The 23,740-nt window shown below is 37.8% G+C and overlaps 1 protein-coding gene across 50 annotated transcripts in view; it reads left to right on the forward strand.

Moving 5' to 3' along the window:
* Positions 1 to 23,740, forward strand: part of TRDN (triadin) — a 415,022-nt gene that overhangs the window by 33,097 nt on the left and 358,185 nt on the right. For all 50 annotated transcript variants that reach the window (XM_070376309.1, XM_070376300.1, XM_070376303.1 and 47 more), the window contains exon 2: positions 22,375 to 22,584. In XM_070376309.1, coding sequence (XP_070232410.1) covers positions 22,375 to 22,584 — 210 coding nt within the window. The remainder of the gene's footprint in view (positions 1 to 22,374; positions 22,585 to 23,740) is intronic.

The raw sequence follows: 23,740 nt of genomic DNA on the forward strand, positions 1-23,740 counted from the left end.
TTAGTTCTGTACTTAGGAACACTTCCCAACAATACTTGTAATTATCTGTGAATGTGATGGTAGTTGCTCTCTGTTCCTCAGCCATCTTCTTCACTGTGAGTTGTTAATATTTTTAAAACAAAGCTCTGAATTTTCTTCCCATCTCTGCATGTATATCTCCACCTAAACAAAACTCAGGACCCAGAAAAGCTGAGAACAGCTACCACCCGCCTGTCCCCCAAACTTTGTTTCTATCCCTCCTTCATTTTTCTGTAACAAAACTCCTTGCCCTCTCCTTAGCCCCCACTGCCAGGGCTGTTCACCCATTCACTTCACTGTTGGCCCGCTTAGCCCTCCTTTCTGATCCTAAATCCCTTCCCTTCACATCCTCCACCCAGGTACCACTCCCAGAAGAGCACTCCACCATTCTGGGCTCTTCCTCCTGAAGAGCTGCAGGCAGTGGCTGAGATTAAGCTGTGTTCCTCCTACAGACCCTCTGTGGGCTTAGGGATAGGGACCATGCTGTTTCCTGACATGCCAACAGGCTTCAGACATTGTGATAATCTAGTGACAGAGGAGCAGAGGCCAAATGTACCCTCGGAGCAAGGGCCTGGGACTGAGAACACCAAGGGTGCAGAGGGTTAAATTCTCTCCCACATCACATACATTTGGAGCATCTCCTATGTAACAAGCTCTGTGAGGCATTCGATATTCAGGTTAGTGCAACAATTCACTAACAGTCTTTCCAAACTGGTCGTTGCTCTGGGTATCAGAAGTAGACAAGTGAGTGTGAGAGGCCTCAGGGAGCTTGCATTCCAGCTGGAGACCCACAGGCAGCTGCAGCATAACGTGATGCACATGCGCTCAGTCTCCCAGGCGTGTCCAGCTTTCTGTGACCCAGTGGACTGTAGCCTGCCAGACTCCTCTGTCCTTGGAATTTTTCAGGCATCAATGCTAGAGCAGGTTGCCGTTTCATGCTCCAGGGGATCTTCTCAACCCAGGGATTGAACTCACATCTCCTGAGTCTCCTGCATTGGCAGGCAGATTCTTTTCCACAGAGCCACCTGGGAAGTCCTCTGGGTCTTAGATAAATGTACGGAGCACGTGGTCTGGAAGCATCAAGGAGAGACATTTTCAAGTCACCCTGGAGGTTTACATATAAGACTTTTGAAAGATCTGAGGCCTAAGCTGACTAAGACTTGCTCCCATTCCTCATGCAGATAATATACAAACATATTAAAAAGCATGAGGATGTCTCCGGTTTTATTTGTATAACAATTCAGCTGCATAATATTAGAAAGGTTTTGATGGGCATACTGAGACCATAACCAAACTTCTTAACATGCTTTAATTAAAATGGGGAAATACATTTGTGCTCCAAATAACCACCTTATGAAAAAATCCTTCAGGACCTAATGCCTGTTTAGAATAAAGAATAGCACCAAATTGTGGCAGAGATTAACAAAAACTGCAGTACTGTGCTTTTTGTAATTGGCGGCGAATGCATTAAAAACATTATGAGTTTTTCATATGAATGAAAATGCATGATTTTACCCATTATGCATTCTGAACATTGGTTGGAGAAATACATTCTGAGTTGTTTACATCTGTTGGCCTTATTTTAATGGTAGTTATGAATGAGTTGAACATCAGTTGTATACTTTGCAATGTAAAGTCTCTTTAAAGAGATGAACCTCTGAGCCTCCAGGGCTTACATTCTCAGTTATATAACCCCAATTATTATATACATGAAAAAGCAGTTTAATCTTTGTACTTCAGAATACCATGTACAGAGCTAAAAGAATGAATGGATGGAGCTAAAGTAGTTTTCCTCCTAAGAGAGACGTTTTAAGAAGCCATATTTTTATGGAAGCATATTTGTCACTATTATCAGCAATACATTAAGGTAGGAGAGGTTAGTAATAGAGGGAAAGGAGTAAGTTATTGTGCCTGACACTGTGCTAAAAAATTTATTCTTCTTGACAGTCTTCTGAGGATTTTAATGATCTTGGTTTTATACGTGAACGCTAGGGTAGAGTTAGTAGTAAAGAGAAAAGCCAGGATTCAAACTTCAAACCCAGTACTAAAGCGTACTTTTATGTCACTGTGTCATACGCCTCCCCTGTACCTAATTAGTCTTTTTAAATGTTAGCTTAAAGTATTTCCTGATTTTAAAACCACTTTATACACACACACAGATATTTTAAATTTTACGTATTTATTTTTGGCTGTGCTGTTCTTTGTTGCTGCACGCAGTCTTTCATTTTGGCGAGTGGAGACTACTCTTGCGTAGTGGGGCAGTCCCTTCTCTTGTTGCAGAGCACGGGCTCAAGAGTCCGCCGCTTCAGCAGTTGCAGTACATGGACTTAGTTGCCCTGAGGCATGTGGAATCTCCCCAGATCAGGGATTGAACCTGTGTCCCCCGCATTGGCAGGCGGATTCTTAACCATTCGTACTTTATCTGTTACTCCCCTCCAAGAGCAGGGATTGGAAAATTTTTTCTATAAAGGGCCAAACGGTAAGTATTTTAGATGTGGTGGGCCAAATGATCTAGGTTGCAACTACTCCATTCTGCTACCTTAGCAGGAAATCGTAGAAACAGACAAAAGACAAGTCATAAACAAATGAGTGTGATTGTTTTCCAATAAAACTGAGTCCTGAAGAGACAGTAAGAGGTAAGATGGACAACTGGATGAAGTCATTTCAGTCTTAGACTGCAGACTACTTATATTCACAGAAGAGAAAGAGGACCCTGTGTGTCCCAGGAGTCACAGAAATCTGGAGTTGGCCAGAGTATATAATGGCAACCCACTCCAGTGTTCTTGCCTGGAGAATCCCAGGGACGGGGGAGCCTGGTGGGCTGCTGTCTATGGGGTCCCACAGAGTCATACACGACTGAAGTGACTTAGCAGCAGCTGCAGAGTATATAAAGGGCTTCCCAGATGGCACTAGTGGTAAAAAACCCACTTGCCAATGCAGGAGACATAAGAGACACAGGTTCAATCCCTGGATTGGAAAGATCCTCTGGGGGAGGGCATGGCAACCCACTCCAGTATTCTTGACTGGAGAATCCCGTGGACAGAGGAACCTGGTGGGCTACAGTGTATAGAGTCGCAAAGAATCGGACACGACTGAAGCGACTTAGCATGTTCTCACAGAGCATATAGATGGAAGGGCTGAGTGATGGAAGCCAGGGTTGCCTGAGACTTGGTGTGTGCAATCCTTTGTACTCATACTTTTTGTCAGTATTAGGGTTAGGTCTTGGTAGATAACACAGCCTCAAGGGTAGAGGTAACAGTATTATTACTGTTATTTCTGCCATCTGCTTAAAAACCCTTTTAATGCACTTAGGACTTTGCTGTTGGTCACATTCATTCTATCGCGTTTGCTGAGCACTATGGTTTTCCTTGAGGAGTATGACTTTTTCCCTCTCAGCTGGTCTTGATCATTGTAGGGATGGAAAGACAGTCCTTGACTCACATTTTCAGAGACTGGTAGCCTTGTAGGTAGGCAAAGTGACACCTAAGAGATGCCTTGGTCACCTGTGCTCCAGTGCCTAGCTCACTGCTCCATTCCCAGGCTCTTGCTATTGACCTGTGGCATATTCTTTGTCTTTTTCAAAAAAATATGATATGACAAGTCCTTTCTAATTATTCTCTCCTGTCAGAAGAACCAAAGCCATCTTTAAAAGAAGATTAAAAGAATATTTGAGTGCTTTTTAGTTTCTCATTTAGGTTTATAAATCTATTTATGGAAAGTCCACTTAGCAGCTGTTCAGTCTTTCATCTTGGATCCATTGTAGAACCAATTGATTTTGTCCCATTCACCAGTCACTTGCTTTATAGGTCATAGAATCTGAGGCATGCATAACTATAGAAAGGGCCATGTGAAAAATAATAAAATTGTATTTCTTAAGTGTCACCTGAATAATGAGTTTTTTAAAAAAACAAAACTTCTATTCATAAGTTCTATGAGAAGTACAAATGAACAGTAGAATAAATTAATAAGTGATTTCATTAAAATCTTCTACATTACATAATCAAGACAAATTTTATAGATTATTTTCAATTTCAATTTCATGAGAATCAATTTGTAGGACACCAGGGAATGTTACTATTCTGCTCTAAACATTTTTGTAGTACTGTGGAGGCAATGGATTAAAAAATTGTCTTTTTTATGAATGAGGAATTATTGTTCTCACAGACTGTGTACTTAGCGTTGTTTCTGTATTACAGAGGCATATTTTGGGCTATATATTCTAGACTTATTTTTCTAGTTTGTTTGTTTTAGGCTTTGCAGTTATTAGTCTGTCTCATGACTGAGCAGCTTCACTTCACTCACTTCATACTTTCTCACTGGAGAAGGAAATGGCAACCTATTCCAGTATTCTTGCCTGGAGAATCCCATGGACAGAGGAGCTTGGCGGGCCATGGTCCATGATATCGCAGAGAGTCGGATGCAACTAGAATGACTAAGCACGCACGCTTGTTAGAGAATGAAATTTGATCATTTGGCAACTGAGAATTCCTTAGGATTGATGGATAAACTGAAAAGCTTGTTTCTTTTTTAAATATGAAAGATACATTATCTAAATAACTAAAAAAAAGTTCAGATTGATTTTTTGACATTTCACATTATGAATTTTAAGTTGTTTAATCCTTAACCTAAAAGGATTCCCAAGTATTGAGGCTAGTATTAGGTTGGCTGAAAAGTTAATTTTTCTGTTCAATCTTATGAAAACCTCAAATGAACTTTTTGGCCAATCCAGTGGATTTTGTTGAGTAAATTTTCTTAGGATGAATCAGCAAATATTATAGCCAGGATTTTACTCTGCATAATTGCATTTATGCTTTAGGCATTTTTTAATTATTAGAATTTTTTTCTTTTTCTTGGATTAGTGAAAGAAGCAGGTATTCTTTGAAGAAACATTTTTACTGTAAATATTTTAACTTAGCCACAATTAAGCTTTTTATCACATGTTATAATTAAATTAAACAAAGGCTATAATCTATAATAAATTTTTATCTGAAAGCGTAACACCCATAAATGTTGATTCCTTTGGCAAAATGCAAAATGTGTCATCTTTATTTGCATTAAAGTTTATGGATTAAAGGATAAGGAACAGAATTATTTAACTGTTAAATATCTAGTTAAAGTGCTTCACTCAAAATGCCAGCAAATTTGGAAAACTCAGCAGTGGCCACAGCACTGGAAAAGGTCAATTTTCACTCCAATCTAAAAGAAAGGCAATGCCAAAGAAGATTCAAACTACCATGCAATTGTACTCATTTCACATGCTAGGAAGGTAGTGCTCAAAATCCTTCAAGGTAGGCTTCAACTTAAACGAGGCTTAAAACTCAACATTCAAAAACTAAGTTCATGGCATCTGGTCCCATCACTTCATGGCAATTAGACGGGGCTAGTGGCAGATTTTATTTTCTTGGACTCCAAAAGCACTGTAGAAGGTTACTGCAGCCACAAAATTAAAAGATGCCCTTTGGAAGAAAAGATACGACAAATCTAGACAGCATATTTAAAAGCAGATTCATCACTTTGCCAACAAAGGTCGGCATAGTCAGGGCTATGGTCTTTCCAGTAGTCATGTACGGATATGAGAGTTGGACCATAAAGAAGGCTGAGTGCCAAAGAAATGATTCTTTTGAACTGTGGTGCTGGAGAAGACTCTTGAGAGTTCCTTGGACAGCAAGGAGATCAAGCCAGTCATTCCTAAAGGAAATCACCCCTGAATATTTACTGGAAGGATTGATGCTGAAGCTGAAGCTCCAGTACTTTGGCTACCTGATGTGAAGAGCCAACTCACTGAAAAAGACGCTGATGCTGGGAAGGATTGAAAGCAGGAGGAGAAGGGGGACACAGAGGATGAGATGGTTGGATGGCATCACTGACTCAATGGACCTGAGTTTGAGCAAACTCTGGGAGACAGTGATGGACAAGGAAGCCTTGCTCACTGTGATTCATGGGATCACAAAGAGTCGGACATGGTTTAGTGACTGAATGGCAAAGACATTTGGTTCAAAGGATCTAGTATTTCAATTTAGTGAAAAATGAATAATTTGGACAAGTAGTGGCCTTATTGTAATTACCTTGGGTTTTGATAGTCTATCATTTTATTAAAATCTGTTGATGACATATGTCTGCCTAGCCTACTGTGTTTGTGTTTAGCTGTGCATACAAATGTTTAAATACACACACATACATATATATTTTTTTTAAATTAGCATTTCTATAACAGGAAAGTAATCAAGAGCGTTATTTCCAGAAGTCATTACTTGAGTAATTTCAGTTACCTTTGGAAGCCAAATGCTCTTTATGAGTCACTGTGGCTTCTGAAGTGACTGAGTTTTATTCCAGGAAATAATACACACATACACACACATACACATATCCAGAAAATCTGACTTGTGTGGTTGTCTTTCATTTCCCTGGAGCAGAGATGCTTTATAAGCCTAAAGCAACATAATTATGATCAGTTTTAGGACTAGAGTTTTAACAGTTATGATTTTCTTATGAAAATTGCCTTAGCAAAATTTTTTTTATGATCTGATTCTTTTTACAATCTCTGGAGTCTTTTATAGGAGGCACATTTCCGCAGAACTAAGATGCAGAAAAGATTTGATGCCATCTTTGAAGAACCTCCTCTAATACTGAATCAAAGGGTTTAATATTCATATTTGAATATTTAATGCATTTCCCTTTTGTTATAACATTACAAGGGAAAGTGATTTTTATGCAAGAAAAATGATCCCTAAATTGTTTCTCCTTTCTCTTCTCCTCTAAGATGGAAAGAGACATTGGATGGCAAGAATCTTGTAGAGCATAACGGTGGAGCTATGTTCCTCCAGCTAAAGCTGCTTAGTAGTTTCTAAAAACACATGCTATAGGGCAACCACAATTTTATAAAGCTTATTTTACTGAATTTGCTATGGCTTGGTAATGCTAATGCAGCTGCAATGCTTGGATAAGCTTAGTCAAATAAAGCCTATAAAAATGCTCAGTCCATAGAAATAACTGCTCTGAGTGATCTAATGTCAGAAATATCGGTCTGTCAATAGTAAAATCCTATTCGTATAAGCTTTCAAATGATAGGTTAGGGAGTTTCACTGTTCTGTATAATACTGACAGACCCAACACGTTGTGGTAACTAACCCTGGATTAACTCTGAGGAAAGTGGCCCCTCTCTCCCAGTCCTTAACATGAATACCAAAGTCAAGTCCGTGTGTGCGTGCCAAGTTGCTTCAGTCGTGTCCAGGTCTTTGTGACCCTATGGACTGTAGCCTGCCAGGCCCCTCTGTCCATGGGATTCTCTAATCAAGAGTACTGGAGTGTGTTGCCGTGGCCTCCTCCAGGGGATCTTCCTGACCCAGGGATCAAACCTGCGTCTCTTAATCTCCTACATTGGCAGATTCTTTACCACTAGTACCACCTGGGAAGCCCACCCGACAGTAAATACCAAGTAGGTTCTTAGAAAATAATGGCCTAGTTTTCCATTTATTTCTTACTCCTTGAGGTGCTGAGGATATAATTTTATCTTCAGAATACACAGTAAAATGATTGCTCTTCTGCTCAATAAAAACTGAAATGTTGATAGGTATGAAGGGGCTAAAAGGAAAAAGTTAAACCATTCATCATTTTGTTTATCTCTTTGCTTTCTCACATTTTTTGTATCAGAATTTTAATTGCCTAGAGAAGAAGCCTTTTTATTAGTTGCCAATGAGTGGCATCCTTCTCACATACAATTTAAGATCAATTTTTAGTCTATTTGGACAAATAATTCAGAGGATGAAATGTTAGAGACTAAGCAATACATAATACTTTGAAAACTCTGATAATGAGTAGTCTTCAGAAAAGATTCTGAAGAGTCTTTTTAATTCTTCAACTGGTTCTCTTTAACTCCTCTGTTTCAGTTTCGTTTCATATCATGTGTGCAGCTTTATCAGCTGTTTCTAAAACCCTGTAAGTTCCTTAGAAGATTTGTATAAAGTATTGTTTGTGTTTACCTAATTGCTTGCATTTTTCAAGTGTGGGCATGGATACCTTAATGTTCTTTCCAGAAATACATAAAAGAGCTTCAAGCTCATTTGGAAGTCCTTTGAAAAGCACAGGAAGCTGATTTTTTTCCCTATAGAGTAGATGATTTTTAAAAAATACACAGCAAATCTTCCCTCTCTAATAAGTTTTTCAGACTGTATTTTATTCATGCAAGATGTGTTTTTCTTCATGGGGTATATGGACTCAGTTCAGAAAGATAAAGGTTTGGGCTAGGTTATTCTGTGTTTCTAAACCTATCAAATAGCTTAATGAAGGTTTGGGTTCAAGTTAAACAAAATAAAATATCTTATTATAATGGTGCCCAATTCTAAGCATACATTTTTTTTTCTCACAAAATTTAAGTATTTTACTTCACTCAATATTAAAAAAATCTAAACAGAAGAAATGAATAAAGAAAATGTGGTATATATATATAGTGGGCTATTAGCCATAAGAAGAAGGAAATAATATACTTTGTAGCAATGTGGATGCACCTAGAGATTGTCGTACCAAGTAAGTCAAACAGAAAAAGACAAATATCATATGATATCACTTATATAGAGAATCTAAAGAAATGGGACGAGTGACCTTATTCACTTGGTTTCCACAGTGTAGTGGTTATTACATTCCCTGAACATGTGAAAGCTTCCCCTGTTTGAAACCGGGCAGAAACAGAAGGGTATTTTGGGGATTCCCTAGTGGCTCAAATGGTATAGAATCCACCTGCAATGCAGGAGACCCAGGTTCAATCCCTGGGTTGGTAAGATTCCCTGGAGAAGGAAATGGCAACCCACTCCAGTATTCTTGCCTGGAGAATTCTGTGAATAGAGGAGCCTGGTGAGGAACTTATTTACAGAACAGAAATAGAGTCACAGGTGTAGAAAACACACTTAGGGTTACCAGGGGTAAAGAACAAGGAGGAGGGAGAGATAAACTGGGAGATTGGGATTGATCAGTATACACTACAATATATAAAATCGATAGTTCATAGTGACCTATTGTATAGCATAGGAAACGCTTCTCAATACTTAGTAATGACTGGTATGGAAAAAGAATCTAAAAAAGAGTAGATATATGTATAGGTATAACTGATTCAGTTCACTGAACAGTAGAAACTAATGCATTTTAAATCAGCTATATGCCAATAAAACTTTTAAAAAAATCTATGTGTCTGCTTTTAATTCAAATATGGCAATAGCATTAATTCTGGAGTGATTATAGACAGTGTCAGTTTATATTACTAATAATTACAGATGCATGAAAACAGTGGTACTTCATTGTAATTTTTATTTATTTTAAAAGCTCTGAGGTACTCAATAAAATCAGTTATGTCCCTACTTAATGATTATATACTCTAAAATATCTGTATCCATATACATGCACATATGAAAATTTTATGCTATTGAATTATCACTATTTTCCAACCAATGGATACAAATTTCCTTATAAATAGAAAACACAGATTTACTTTCATTTATATTTGTGTGGTGTGTGCCTCGTTGCTTCAGTTGTGTCTGACTCTTTGTGATCCCGTGGTCTGTAGCCTACCAGGCTCTTCTGTCCGTGGGATTCTCCAGGCAAGAATACTGGAGTGAGTTGCCGTGTCCTCCAGGGGATCTTCCCAACCCAGGGATGGAACCTGTGTCTCTTATGTGTCCTGCATTAGCAGGCAGGTTCTTTACTACTAGTGCCACCTGGGAAGCCCTTATTTATATATAAATATGTTAAAAATGTGGACTTCCCTCATAGCTCAGTCGGTAAAGAGTCTGCTTGCAATGCAGGAGACCTGGGTTCAATTCCTGGGTTGGGAAGATCCCCTGGAGAAGGGAATGGCAACCCACTCCAATATTCTTGCCTGAAGAATCCCATGGACAGAGGAGCCTGGCAGGCTACAGTCCATGGAGTCAAAAGAGTTAGTCATGACTTAGAGACTAAAGCAACACCATGTCAAAAATAGGGCTTCCTTGGTGGCTCAGATGGTAAAGAATTCACCTGCGATGCAGGAAACCTGAGTTCCATCCCTGGGTCAAGACAATCCTCTGGAGAAGGGATTGGCTGCCAATTCTTCCCTGGAAATCCAGGGAAGAATTCTTCCCTGGAGAAATCCATGGACAGAGGAGCGACAATAGGTCACAAAGAGTCGGATATGACTGTGACTAACATGAACTATGTCAAAAATAAACCAGGTTGGTTCATGAAACAATTGCCTAAAAATTCACTCAGAGAAGTAAACTTGAAAGAAGTATTGCATTTCTTGAAAGAACTTGAAAGTTCTTGCATTTCCTTAAGTTTCCTGAAAGTAGGTGATGCAGTGTGAGAAACCAATCATTTTTATGTGACTGTAGTTTTAAGCAGAAGCATTCCTTGAAGTCATTATTATTACAGAGTACCTTCAAATGAAAAGAGTATAAATATTCTGTGTGCTCTTTGGGGGCAGGGAGGACTGTTACAGTCTCTTAATGGAAAGAAAGTAAAAGCTATTGTGACTCCACATTGGTAGGATTCGACGCCTCTGAGGTAAAAGCAGCTGGAGATGATTAATTCTTATAGAAGAGTTGATTTCCATGAAAATTTAAGAAAAATAAAGTAAAAAACACACATTTGAGTCAACAAGTTGTGGAAAGTTAGTGATGTTGAAGCATTGAATTTGGGATTTTTTTCCCAAATTGTAATAGCAGACCTTTTCTCTTTCAAGGAGTTTGTAATTCAATGACAGGGGGGCTATTTTGCAGGAAAATTTCTGGGGCTGGGTAAAGCATTTCAATTATATATTTGGCACAGGAAGAAAACATGTCAACCTGAACATAAAATACTAGAAGATTAATTTCTCAAAAGAACTAAATACACTCATGGATCTTATGTCTATTCTATTCAAATCATATTTGCTAGGAACCAGTGTCTAATATTTTTTTGCCTAAAATTGAATCCACAGAATTTGGGAAATTTTCTATCAATCCCATATTCAAACTTCAAACTGAGAAAATCAGATCCCAAAATGACTTATCTTCTTGCATAAGAATTTCTGGGCTCATGAAGTCAGGATGGGTTATTTTCCTAAAATGAATCTGATTGAATCTCTCAAAATCATTGCCATGAAAAAGTCACATCATGGGTCTTGTTGATTAATTTCCGTCACAAAGCTATTCCACTGACATTTTGATTTGGGTTACTTGGGCATATACTGGTAGTATGGGGCCATGATTTCCTTTAATTTATTATGAAAGATATAACTATTAAAATAGTTTTGTCTATTAAGCTTAATTATATCAATATTTGTTTGAGTAATTTTTAAATAATCAAACAGAAACATGCAGGCTGTGGATTGAATTGTGTCCCCCACGTTCACACGTTGAAGCCCTATTTATTCCTCAGTGTGATGGTACTTAGAGATAAGGTGTTTGGAGGTAATTAGGTTTAGGTTAAGTCATAGAAAATCCCTGGTGGGCTGCAGGCCCTGGGGGCCTGGTGGGCTGCAGTCCATGGGGTCGCTAGAGTCCAACATGACTGAGCGACTTCACTTTCACTTTTCACTTTCATGCATTGGAGAAGGCAATGGCACCCCACTCCAGTATTCTTGCCTGGAAAACCCCATGGACAGAGGAGCCTGGTGGGCTGCAGTCCATGGGGTCGCTAAGAGTCAGGCACGACTGAGCAACTTCACTTTCACTTTTCACTTTCATACATTGGAGAAGGAAATGGCGACCCACTCCAGTGTTCTTGCCTGGAGAATCTCAGGGATGGGGGAGCCTGGTGGTTACCGTCTATGGGGTCGCACAGAGTCGGACACGACTGAAGTGACTTAACAGTAGCAGTAAGTCATAGAGGTAGAGCCCTTATAATGAAATTAGTTCCCTTGTACAGGGAGACAGTATAGAGCTTGCTGAGCTCTCCCTCCCATGTGACACCCAGTGAGAAGGCTGTAATCTGCAAGCCAGCAAGAGAGTCCTCCCCAGAAACTAAGCATGCTGGTACCCTGATCTAAGACTTCCAGCCTCCAAAACTGTGAGAAAATCAATTCCTGTTGTTTAAGGCACCCAGCCTGTGGTATTTGTGATGATCCCCAGCTGACTAGGAAACTGCGTCACATATTTGTAGCTTGATCCTCAGCACTTTTAGTCAGCTGCACACTTACTCTGCCTAATCTGCGTGTAGAAACCTCTCCCCGGTGTTGTACCTTTTGGAGATTTAACAACCTTAATGATGTTTTAATTGCCTCATTGGAAAAGAGTGTCTCTTCCTAATTATTGGCATTATTTAGTAAATAAAAGCTTTTTTAGTCAGGGAGATTGAACATCTTTTTCTCTGCCCCACTCATGTTTCCTCCTCTGTGGAAGCCTTAATTAATTATTTTGACCAGCTAAACTTTGCACTTCTTTTGAAATGCACCCTGAACAATTTTTTTAACATTAATTTTTTTTTATTCTATACAGTTTTAATTCTATACAATTTTACTTTCCATTTACAGTCCTCACAAAATATTGGCTATTTTCCTTGCTTTGCACAAAACAACTTGGAGCCTATCTTATACCCAGTAGTCTGTGCTTCCCGCCCCTTCATTTCCTCTCCCCTCTCCCCGCTAGTAACCACTAGTTTGTTCTCTGTATCTCTAAATCTTCTTTTCTGTTATGTTCACTAGTTTGTTGTAGTTTTAGATTTTATGTATAAGTGACATCATACAGTATTTATCTTTCTCTGTGTGAATTATTTCACTTAGAATAATACTCTTCAAGTCTTCCTATGTTGCTGCATATGGCCAAATTTATGAATAGATGTGCTTTAACTTCTATCAGTAAATATATATCTTAATTCAACATTGTTTCATGTCATAAAAATATATTTTGGTTTATATTTATTTCTGGATCGAACTTGTCAGAAATAAAAGCCACTGGCCCAAACCCAAAGAATGGACTTGAAGACACCAGGTGCAGCAGGAAGCAGGGCTTCAATGATGGTCTTGCAAGATCCGGTGTCTGTGAGCAGGCACAGCCAGTGTCATTACAACAAGCAGTTTTGTCTCCTCGTGTGCAATTTCCTCCCCCAGTTCCTCACTGGCTGAGTACTGTGGAGTGAACAGTCCTCCCGAATGTGGCCTGCGTTTTTTCCCTCCCTCCTTCTGGGCGGGCCCCTCCCTGAATCTTGTTTCCTCCTTTCCTGTGCACCTATCCCATTCTCATGTTTTGCATTCATCAGTAGAATGAGTCTGCATGAAACCCTTCCTGTTCTTCTGTTTTGAACTCACCAATAGAATGAGTCCATGTGAAAATCCTAGGCATCCCACCCTCCCTTTGTTTGCCCAGACTTTCCGGTTTTGTAATCCTTACAAACACTGCATACATGAGTAAGCTGTTAAGCAAGTTTGGCTGGTAGTAATTTTTCCACTCAAAGCCAAAAACCCTTGAAAATGGACCATTTTTAAGTTTTTTTATTTCTTACAAATTCACTGCATCCTGCAGATCCTTCTATCTGTAGAAATAGATGCTATTTATCATGATAGTTTCTTTAGTTGATTTTCTTTAGCAAAACTTATGAATTTTTTCACATTAAATATTTATTGGGGCCACACTGTGTAAAGTAAGTGCTGTGCTAAGGTCTATGAAAGGGTAAATAACTTGCCTCCAACCTGGAACTTTGTTGGAAACAAAACAAAAACTATAGAAGAGTTGGGATAATTTCATCCATGTGAAATTAATCCACTTAGTAAAATATGTTGCTGCTGCTGCTAAGTCGCTTCAGTCCTTTCCAACTCTGTGCGACCCCATAGACGGCAGCCCACCAGGCTCTGCCGTCCCTGGGATTCTCCAGGCAAGAACACTGGAGTGGGTTGCCATTGCCTTCTCCATTGTGTGAAAGTGAAAAGTGAAAGTGAAGTCGCTCAGTCATGTCCGACTCGTAGGGACCCCATGGACTGCAGCCTACCAGGCTCCTCCATCCATGGGATTTTCTAGGCAAGAGTACTGGAGTGGCTTGACATTGCCTTCTCTGAATAAAATATGTTATAGAATCGTAAATAAGAACAGTAGTGTTCACTTAATAAGATCAAGGGAATATCATTATGGCGTTGAGATCTGAGGCAATTCTTGAAAGAGAATTTGGCTTGTAAGAGTGGAATTTCACCAGAATTGAAAGAGACACATGTACCCCAATGTTCATTGCAGCACTGTTTACAATAACTAGGACATGGGAGCAACCTAGATGTCCATCAGCAGATGAATGGATAAGAAAGCTGTGGTACATATACACAATGGAATATTAGTCAGTTATTAAAAAGAATGAATTCGAATCAGTTCTAATGAGGTAGATGAAACTAGAGCCTATTAGACAGAGTGAAGTAAGTCAGAAAGAGAAACACCAATACAGTATACTAACTCATAATATGGAATTTAGAAAGATGGTAACAAAGATCCTATATGCAAGACAGCAAAAGAGACACAGATGTAAAGAACAGACTTTGGACTATGTGGGATAAGGCAAGGGTGGGATGATTTGAGAGTATAGCAGTGAAACATGTATATTACCATATGTGAAATAGATGACCAGTGTAAGCTGGATGCATGAAGCAGGGCACTCAAAGCCGGTGCTCTCAGACAACCTAGAGGGATGGGGTGAGAAGGAGGGTGGGAGGGAGGTTCAGAATGGGGGGGACACATGTGTACCCAGAGCCAATTCATGTCGATTTATGGCAAAAACTGCCTCAATATTATAAAGTAATTAGCCTCCAATTAAAATAAATTAATTTAAAAGAAAAAGAGTGGAGTTTCTATTTTTTAAAAAAAATAGAAATAAAAAAAGGAATTCATCAGAAATCCTTACCCACTTCAGATTGGTAAAACAATGTATTTTAAGTTCAGTACGTTTTCATAAAGTGAATTCTAGTTATGCACTTATCATTGCTTTTCACCTTTAAATTCAATTTGCTGTTTGTCAGAAAACAAGTTTTCTGAATGGATAGGAACTGCTGTGTCGAAAAAGAAAAGTTCAAAAGGTAGGGGGAAAGGAGGCTTACTGCTGCCAATGCAAGAAGAGACATCTGTTACCTGGCAGTAAAGAGTACTGGGAGGCGAGCTAGGGGGTCACAGCGAGAGGTCATTGCCCACGGAGGGAGATCCTGCCTCTCACCCAGAACACAAGGGAGTTCCTCCTGGAAGGAGCCCTTTAATATTAAAATTTGACCTTGACCAGAACACCTCATTTCATTTAGGACCATAATAGCACAACCACTTAAAATATACGAGTGAGATTTGAGGTTTTCTTTCAGATATGATTTAAGAACAAAAAGAAAAGCTAGATATTTAGATCATTCTGATCATCACTCCTTATGACACAAACAAATGAAGGAAAATAATTATTTACAATCCTAGCAGAAGCAAAACCATTGATCACAATTTCTGATGGCTGGTAATGTGGACTCAACCAAATTAAAAGAGTTTATATATTCTCATATAACTGGAAAGTCCAGCGATCAATCTGGCTCTAAACACAGCTGGCACCATGAACCCACATGGTGGTGTCTGGACTCTGCCTGTTTCCATCTAGCAGCAGATTCTTTAACTGGTGGGCTAGAGAGCCACTGGCAGATCCTACCAGCTTGGCAAGCCCAGCAGAAAGAGTGTCCTCCAACAGTTTCATGAAAAACGAGGAGGTTTCTGATTGCCTCATCCCTTCACAGTCCTGGGCAAGATGAAATACTCTGATGGCCAGGCTTGTCTTAAAGGCCCATTGCTATGGCTGAGGAAGGGTTCATCTTCTAATCTCACCCCTGGAAAAAGAAATTCACTTGCAGGAAGAGTAGAGGCAGTGGGTAGGTAGGAAGGAGAGCTAGATAATATAAAATAGAGGTGTGTATCTCTCCATCTCCCAGGTAGCTTAGGTAGCCAAATCATCCTCTGAAATATCATAGTAATCACATGCCCCAGATCTGGGGGAAAAGATGGCAATTTAGGACTTTCAGTGAAATCGGCAGGGGGTCAGTTTCTGGTTTAAGACAAAAGCAGTTTTTACCTTGAAAGAATATATAGTTTCTTTTAAAGTGCTTAGAATCTAGATTCTTCTAAAAATTATGTTAAATTACTACTCATGGTTTACTGATACTACACACATATGTATATCAATTAGAATATCTAGGATTATTTTGATAAAGATTGTTTTTGTGAATTGTCATATTTATCTTGCCCTCAAAATCCATTTTCATTCAGTTTATATATATAAGAAGCATGATTTAGTTGTTACAGATCTCTGCATATGATACATAGACATTTTTTATTGTAGTATAGTTGATTTATTAATACAATGTTGTGTTAATTTCAGGTGTACGGCAAAGTGATTCAGTTATACATATACATATATTATTTCTTTTTCAGATTATTTTCTCATATAAGTCATCACAAAATATTGAGTAGGGTACCCAGTGCTATATAATAGGCTCTTATTGGTTATCCATTTTATATATATAGTATGTGTTTTCATCCCAGTCTTCTGATTTTCACTCCCTGCCACATTTCCCCTTTGATAACCATGTTTGTTATCAATATAGGATTTATACATACAGATATTCTTCAAACACTAGGATTAATAAAATATACAAGTTAAAAAATGTATAAATCTTCACTCTTCAACTGTATTTGCTTAAGGATATTTTCAATAGAGTTTCTCCAAAATTGTTACTTATGTGCATGTCTTCTGGAACACTTAAAAATATAGTAAAGGTCATTCTTGTAATTGGGATTTACATTCTTAATATAATTTTTAAATAACATTTTTTTCCTTGGATAATATATACTCCCCTTCTCTTCTTTGCTCTCTAATTTTTGAATAAAAAATTTAGTGTTAGAATTTTCCATAAACTGCATCTCACAATTAAATGTGAATTCATAATTAATGCTTTTATGAAATGGATATGCAATATTTTATTTATACCATTCTAGAGTGTAGGTGTCTTTCTTGAGCATCCTGGAAGAGAGTGCATTGCTATTGTCCTAGAGGAGTAATAATGGTCAAGTGTGCATGGCGGTTTCCTCATCTGATTAACAAGGCATGAGAAGTTAAGTGAGTTCTTTCAGAAGGCTTGTGATTTATTCTTCAATGCATAACCTGTCTGTGAAGCTGGTCTTTGGAACCACTACATAGACAGCCCCTAATTTTATTTTATAGAGCAGTTTCTTGGCCCTCCAGCCAGAGCCCCACTTCTTTTGAAGCTGATTCTGGCTATCTGGCAATCAAAGTAATTTGTATGAAATCAAAAGGAATGGAATGAAAAAGTAGTCATGGAAAATACTGTCATATACCCTCACTGCTCGGCTTCAATTGTGAGACACCAACTTTCAAGAAGCATCACCCATGTCAAATTACTCAGTAATATTTACCTCTCATTTTTTTCTGCCATATCAATAACTAGCTCTTGTCATCTTCAAAGTGCTTCTCAAACATTAAATAATCTCAGATTACACACTCTTTTCTTTGCATTTATCTTGACCAGCTGTCAGAGAAGGCAATTTATTTCCCCTCAATTTTATTCCTCTTGGCTGTGCATGTGTGTGGCGTCTGTAAATAAATGTGAATGGAAATTGAAAGGTACAAGCTAATGTGTTTCTATAACAAAGGCAACACATAATTTTCCTTAAACAAAATAACCTTCAGATTACTTTCAAATTGCTTATGGTTTTGTTGTTGGATACTCAGAATATGTTTCCATCACTTTTTAATCTTAATTCTTAAGTAGAATTTTTGAAGATGTGAAGATGAAAGACATAAAAAAGATTTTAAAAATTGCTTAGTGTTAACTTTATTTTGTATTTATTTAAAATATCGTACCATAGTTGTTTAGGCAGGACTGTAAGGTGAAATAAAATTTAGAATATACATTAAAAGCAGTTCTTTAAGCAATTAAAAGTCATATTTTAACTCTAAACTTGCATTCAGTTCAGTTCAGTTCAGTCGCTCAGTCGTGTCCGACTCTGTGCGACCCCATAGACAGCAGCCTACCAGGCTCCTCCGTCCCTGGGATTCTCCAGGCAAGAACACTGGAGTGGGTTGCCATTTCCTTCTCCAAGGCATGAAAGTGAAAAGTGAAAGTGAAGTCGCTCAGTCGTGTCCGACTCCTAGCGACCCCCTGGACTGCAGCCCACCAGGCTCCTCCGTCCTTGGGATTTTCCAGGCAAAAGTACTGGAGTGGGGTGCCATTGCCTTCTCCAAAACTTGCATTACTTCCTGAATTTATAGTGTCTCATTTTTTTTTTTCTGATAAAAAAAGGAGAAAATATATAAATTCTTACTATATTAAAATTTTCTGTCTTTTAAAAATGTGACAAGGGTTCAACTAATTTTGTATCAAATTTCAGTAAGTTTATTCATTCAGTTTCAAGATACCAAGCAGCTGTGTACTACATTGTCTGCAGAAATACTCCCTAATACACAGTTCACTGAAGTGACTCTGAAGAGCAAAAGCAATTCTTCCCAGATTCTCTATACAGTTGTAGTAGAAAGCCTTCTGAGGTTAAAAATCCAGAGATTAGCAACATATTAGCTTTCAGGTGGGCCTCTCCTAAACACTCACAATTCACTTATTCTCCTGCAAATCATTATTCCAAAGATTTGATTCACTTGTAGCCCCACTTGAGTCTTAAATCGCATTTCAAAGCACTTCTATCATTCATCCATTTTCAGAACTGCCATTTAGAAGTGATGGGAATTTGGCACCAAAATCAATGAGAGGATATGATATGAGCTCTTTCCAATTTTTTCTCTTTGAACACCATCTCAAGTACAGTCTGTGAAATCTGTTTTTTAAAGTTATTTTTCCATCTTGATATCATTTCAACTAAATTGAGTTCTCGAGCTTGAGATATGTATTCACATAGTTTTTCAGAGAAAGAAATTCATTGTTACTATTGTTAATTTATACCTAAAGTTGTTTTAAAACTTTAATTAAATGTTTTTACTGCTGATGTTTCTCATCAGCTTTTTACTCTTAAAAATATATGCCTAGATTCACCACTGTCATCTCAAAATAGTTGCACTAGTTACATCTGTTTATTACTGTTATTTAGTCGCTAAATCATGATCGACTATTTGTGGCTCCATGGACTGTAGCCTACCAGGCTCCTCTGTCCATGGGATTTCCCAGGCAAGAATCCTGGATGGCCCTTTCTTTCTCCAGGTGTTTGTTATTAATACCTACTAATATATGTATACACTTGAATGTGTTTGATTTTCTTTCCCCTAGTCAGTCTAGATTTTATGTCATTTATTTTATTTTTTTAATATATAGGGGAGGTAATTACCATTTTATTGGTAAAGAAACAAAAGGGTAAAACTTTATTAACTAGAATACTTAATTTTGCATGCGTTATTTTCATTTCTTCTGTCAATTAATTGTCTTATGAACTGGATTTATACTTTAAGTATCTGGTGTACACATCTGTTTGAGGGTTCAAACTTTATTTTTGTACTTTTAAAGAATTCAGTTACACTGATAATTTTTGTACTATAACAAAAGTAACTATTTTTATTGATCATCTCTCTTAATTTTGTTAATGGGGTAAACAGTATCCATTAATATGAATCAATTAAAGTATGCATTCCTCTTTTCCTATATTACAAAAAATATATTGATTAGAAAAGACAGTGAGGGAATTATAACATTCTTTTTTTTTTTTCTGGTTCGTTGAAAATGTCTTAGCCTAATGTGTATGCTTATAAAGTGGAAATAAATGTCTGCATTTATTAGGAGTTAGGCCCTCAACCTTTGCTTCTAAGGTTAATCTTGTGCTTCTAGGCCTTCCATTTAATGACAGTAGTGGTTATAATCCTAGCTGTGGAAATGGTGGTCAATGTAATGATGATAATAATGAAGATTATTCTAAGAGTAATTCCACTTAGGTGAAATTTATTTTGTGAAAAATGTCAAAAAAAGTTTCTGGTTAGGAATGGAAAAAAAACTTTAAAAAAATTTTAATGTCAAAGAAGTTTGAAAATTTGCTTTTTTAAAAAAGAAATTGGGAATATAATTTAGAGATAAAATTGAAAATATTTACTTATGTATATTAAAATATTATTAATCAAAAAATTCACTTTCCTGATGTGTAATTCTTTAATTGTTGCAGACAATGTAGCTCATATTTAAAGGATATGAAATGTGTTGTTAAGTTGTGATGTTGGCAAAAATATTTGGATTGTTAGTGTTTTTTCTCCTTAGCACTTAGGCATTTACTTCACATATGTATAATTTCTGGTTGGTCTTCAATTGTTTTTAAATAAAACATGACGTATTTATTTCAAATTATCTCTATGTTTCCTCTTGAGATAAGTTTCTATGAGTAAAGATTATCGATATAATCATATATGCCTGCTCTCCACTGAGATGCAACTTTCTGGGCATGCAAAGGCAGCAACTTTACAGGAGAAACATGAGTTACAAAATTTTTAAATATTTACACATAAAACTATCATTAAAAAGAAAAGGTAAACGGTTGAAGGAAAAAAATTGCAGTATAAGGTTAAAGCAGTACTATCCTATAAGTGTGTATTTATTTATAAGCATGCATGTATACATGCATGCATACACATACATATATGTATATGTACATTTGTTGTTGCTTTAATCGAGAAATCATGTCCCACTCTTTTTCGACCCCGTGGGCTAAAGCCACTCAGGCTCCTCTGTCCATTGGACTGTCCAGGCAAGAATACTAGAGGGAGTTGCCATGCTCTCCTCCAAGGGATATTCCTGACTCAAGGGTTGAACCCATGTCTCCTGCGTTGAATTATTTACCACTGAATCACCAGGGAAACCTATATATGTACAGATCAGATCAGATCAGATCAGTCGCTCAGTCGTGTCCCACTCTTTGCGACTCCATGAATCGCAGCACGCCAGGCCTCCCTGTCCATCACCAACTCCCGGAGTTCACTGAGACTCACGTCCATCGAGTCAGTGATGCCATCCATATATATAAAACAAAATACATATACATTATATATATGTACATATGAACACAATTTAATAAACCACCAAAAGGAACTTTCTAGAAAAATGAACAAAAAACTTTACAAGATAAGAAATATAAATGAAGAATAAACATATAAAAAGCTTATCTCTAATAATCAAAGAATTGCCAATGAAGTTGAATTATCCTACTATGTGATAACACATATTTTGAACACTGGTAATACCCAGAGTTGTCAAGGATAAGGAAACAGACTGCCTGCATATACAGTTTTCTAAAATAGACTTTCAAATATATGTATATATTCTCAAAAGATATAAAAGTAATTATTTTATTTGCCCAGAAATTCTATGTTTAGAAAATTCTCCTAATAGAAAAATCATTAATAAGTGCTGAGAAAACTTCTGCCATGTTCCAGGGTAGAGTGCTGTTTGACTAAATTATGCATAGCCACGGAATGACATGCCATGTAGCCACTTAAGTGGTGTTTTATGGAATACATACAGCAAGAAAACATGTTTATTATATATCGCCTAGTAAAAAAAATAACAGAGAGTATGATGATGACTTGTCAGGAACAAATAAAATCACGTTTATGTATTTATTTGCATATGCCAAAAAGTAGGTGTAATTAGAACAATATGTCAACAGTTGTTTTGAGGTGCTGAGAACACAAATAAATCAACTATTAATAAAGAGTCTAGATAATTATCTATTTATGTATTTTGCTATTTTTTATAGTTTTGAATTTTCAGTCATAAATGTGTAGACTTTTAAAAGCAAATATAAAAAGGTTTTGGATATAATAAGATTTTTCCAACATTAATCTCTTAGATTTTCTGTGCCCCTTTCACAAATAAAAATGAATGACATCAATAGAGGGTCAGTTACGCTGTTAAACCAGGATATCCAAAAGGAATTTCATCCATTTGAACTATTTTATCCCTGATTTTGTTTCTCTCCCAGAGGAGATGTTTTGCTTGCATTTAGACCTGACGTATGAACCTAAATAAGTGAAAAAGGTATTAAAAAGCAACTTGACCAGAAAAGCCATTGCCCTTGATGGTAGTGAATAAAGGTGGTGGTAAGGGAGATGTAAAAATGATTGAAGGCGATGCCAAGGTTTGTGGCCTGGGTGGCAGTATTTATGGAACTTAGGAGACTAGAAATGCCGATTATGAGGGCCTATGGGTATCAGAGTGCAGGGTAAATGCTGAGGAAGTAAAAATGCGGTAATGGACAGGGAGTTTGGCCCTACCACTAAGGAGGTGTACTCTGCCATAGAAAGTGCGGTAAAAGAGCTATATGTACTTATATAAGTCTGTGATTTGTGAGGGTTTTTTTGTCATCAATATTTGATGTGAAATCCTAAACCGTAATTCTCCTTTCTCAAATGTTTGATTAGGAAATGCATCTACAACCACGACTGTGATAGACAGCAAGAACGGATCTGTGCCCAAGGCCTCTGGAAAAGTGCTGAAGAGGACAGTCACAGAGGACCTAGTGACGACATTCAGCTCCCCAGCAGCCTGGCTTCTGGTCATCGCTCTCATCATCACATGGTCAGCTGTGGCCGTTGTTATGTTTGACTTAGTGGATTACAAAAACTTATCAGGTAAGGTCCATGAAGTTTGGCTCTTACATGAAAAGAAGCGGTGTTTTCTCCAGCTCTAGCTTTGTTTCTCTTTGCCCCGCAAATAAAGCGTCCTACTACAAACATGCTTGAAGGCCACTGAGGGCTAGTTCCCATCTTCACCTTTCCTTCTTCTCTTTGTCTGTTTTCCTTATAGATTTCAAATGCAGCCTTATTTGAAGAGCTGAGTAAAAGCTGAATGCTATAGTCCCATGAGGTTAATGATCCCAAAGCATGGTGGTGGTGGATATTTGGTTTGGGAATAGGGATTTTATCAACCAATAATAAAGGATAATTTGTAGATCTTATACTTGATTAGTACTCCTTTATAAAGGAATAAAGTGTAAGGGGTAACATAAAACTAAACCAAACCAAATAAAGCACTTTTGGATAAATGGAAAATTGTGTTAAGTCCCCTCACCATCTGGTTCCAAGCTTCCTTCCCAGATATTCTCTTTGCTCCTCCCATTGAATGAATAGCCAGTCACTCAGTCATGTAGGACTCATTGTGACCCCATGGACAAGCAAAAGTAGTGGAGTGGGTTGCCATGCCCTCCTCCAGGGGATCTTCCCAACCAGGGATTGCACCCACATCTCCTATGTCTTCTGCATTGGCAGGTGAATTCTTTACCAATGAGCCACCTGAGAAGCCCTTGCTCCTCCCACTGGAACCCCCTATTTTGAGTTTTCTAACTCAAACACATGACCAACCATGTGTTTTTATAATTTGAAGTAAGATAGGTATAGCACAGAGCTTCCCAGGTGGTGCTAATAGTAAAGTACCCACCTGCCAATGTAGGAGACATGGGTTCAGTCCCTGGGTTGGGAAGATCCTCTGGAGGAGTGCATGGCAACCTACTCTAGTATTCTCGCCTGGAGAATCCCATGGACAGAGGCACCTGGCTGGCTATAGTCATAGGATCGCATAGAGTCAGACACAATTAAAGTGACTTAGCACATACACATGCAGGAAGATCACAAGTAATGAAATTTAGATTTTCACTGTGGCCTATTCAATGTCTGAGTATGTTGTTCATCTCTTTGTTCAAGGTCTTTTTGTATTTTTTAAATTATATTTGTTTATTTCCACATCTGCCATGCTCTATTGACTGAGTTCCTTGAGGGAAGGAATCAGTCA

This window comes from Bos mutus, chromosome 9 (genome assembly GCF_027580195.1).
Source record: "Bos mutus isolate GX-2022 chromosome 9, NWIPB_WYAK_1.1, whole genome shotgun sequence".
Lineage (NCBI taxonomy): Eukaryota > Metazoa > Chordata > Mammalia > Artiodactyla > Bovidae > Bos > Bos mutus.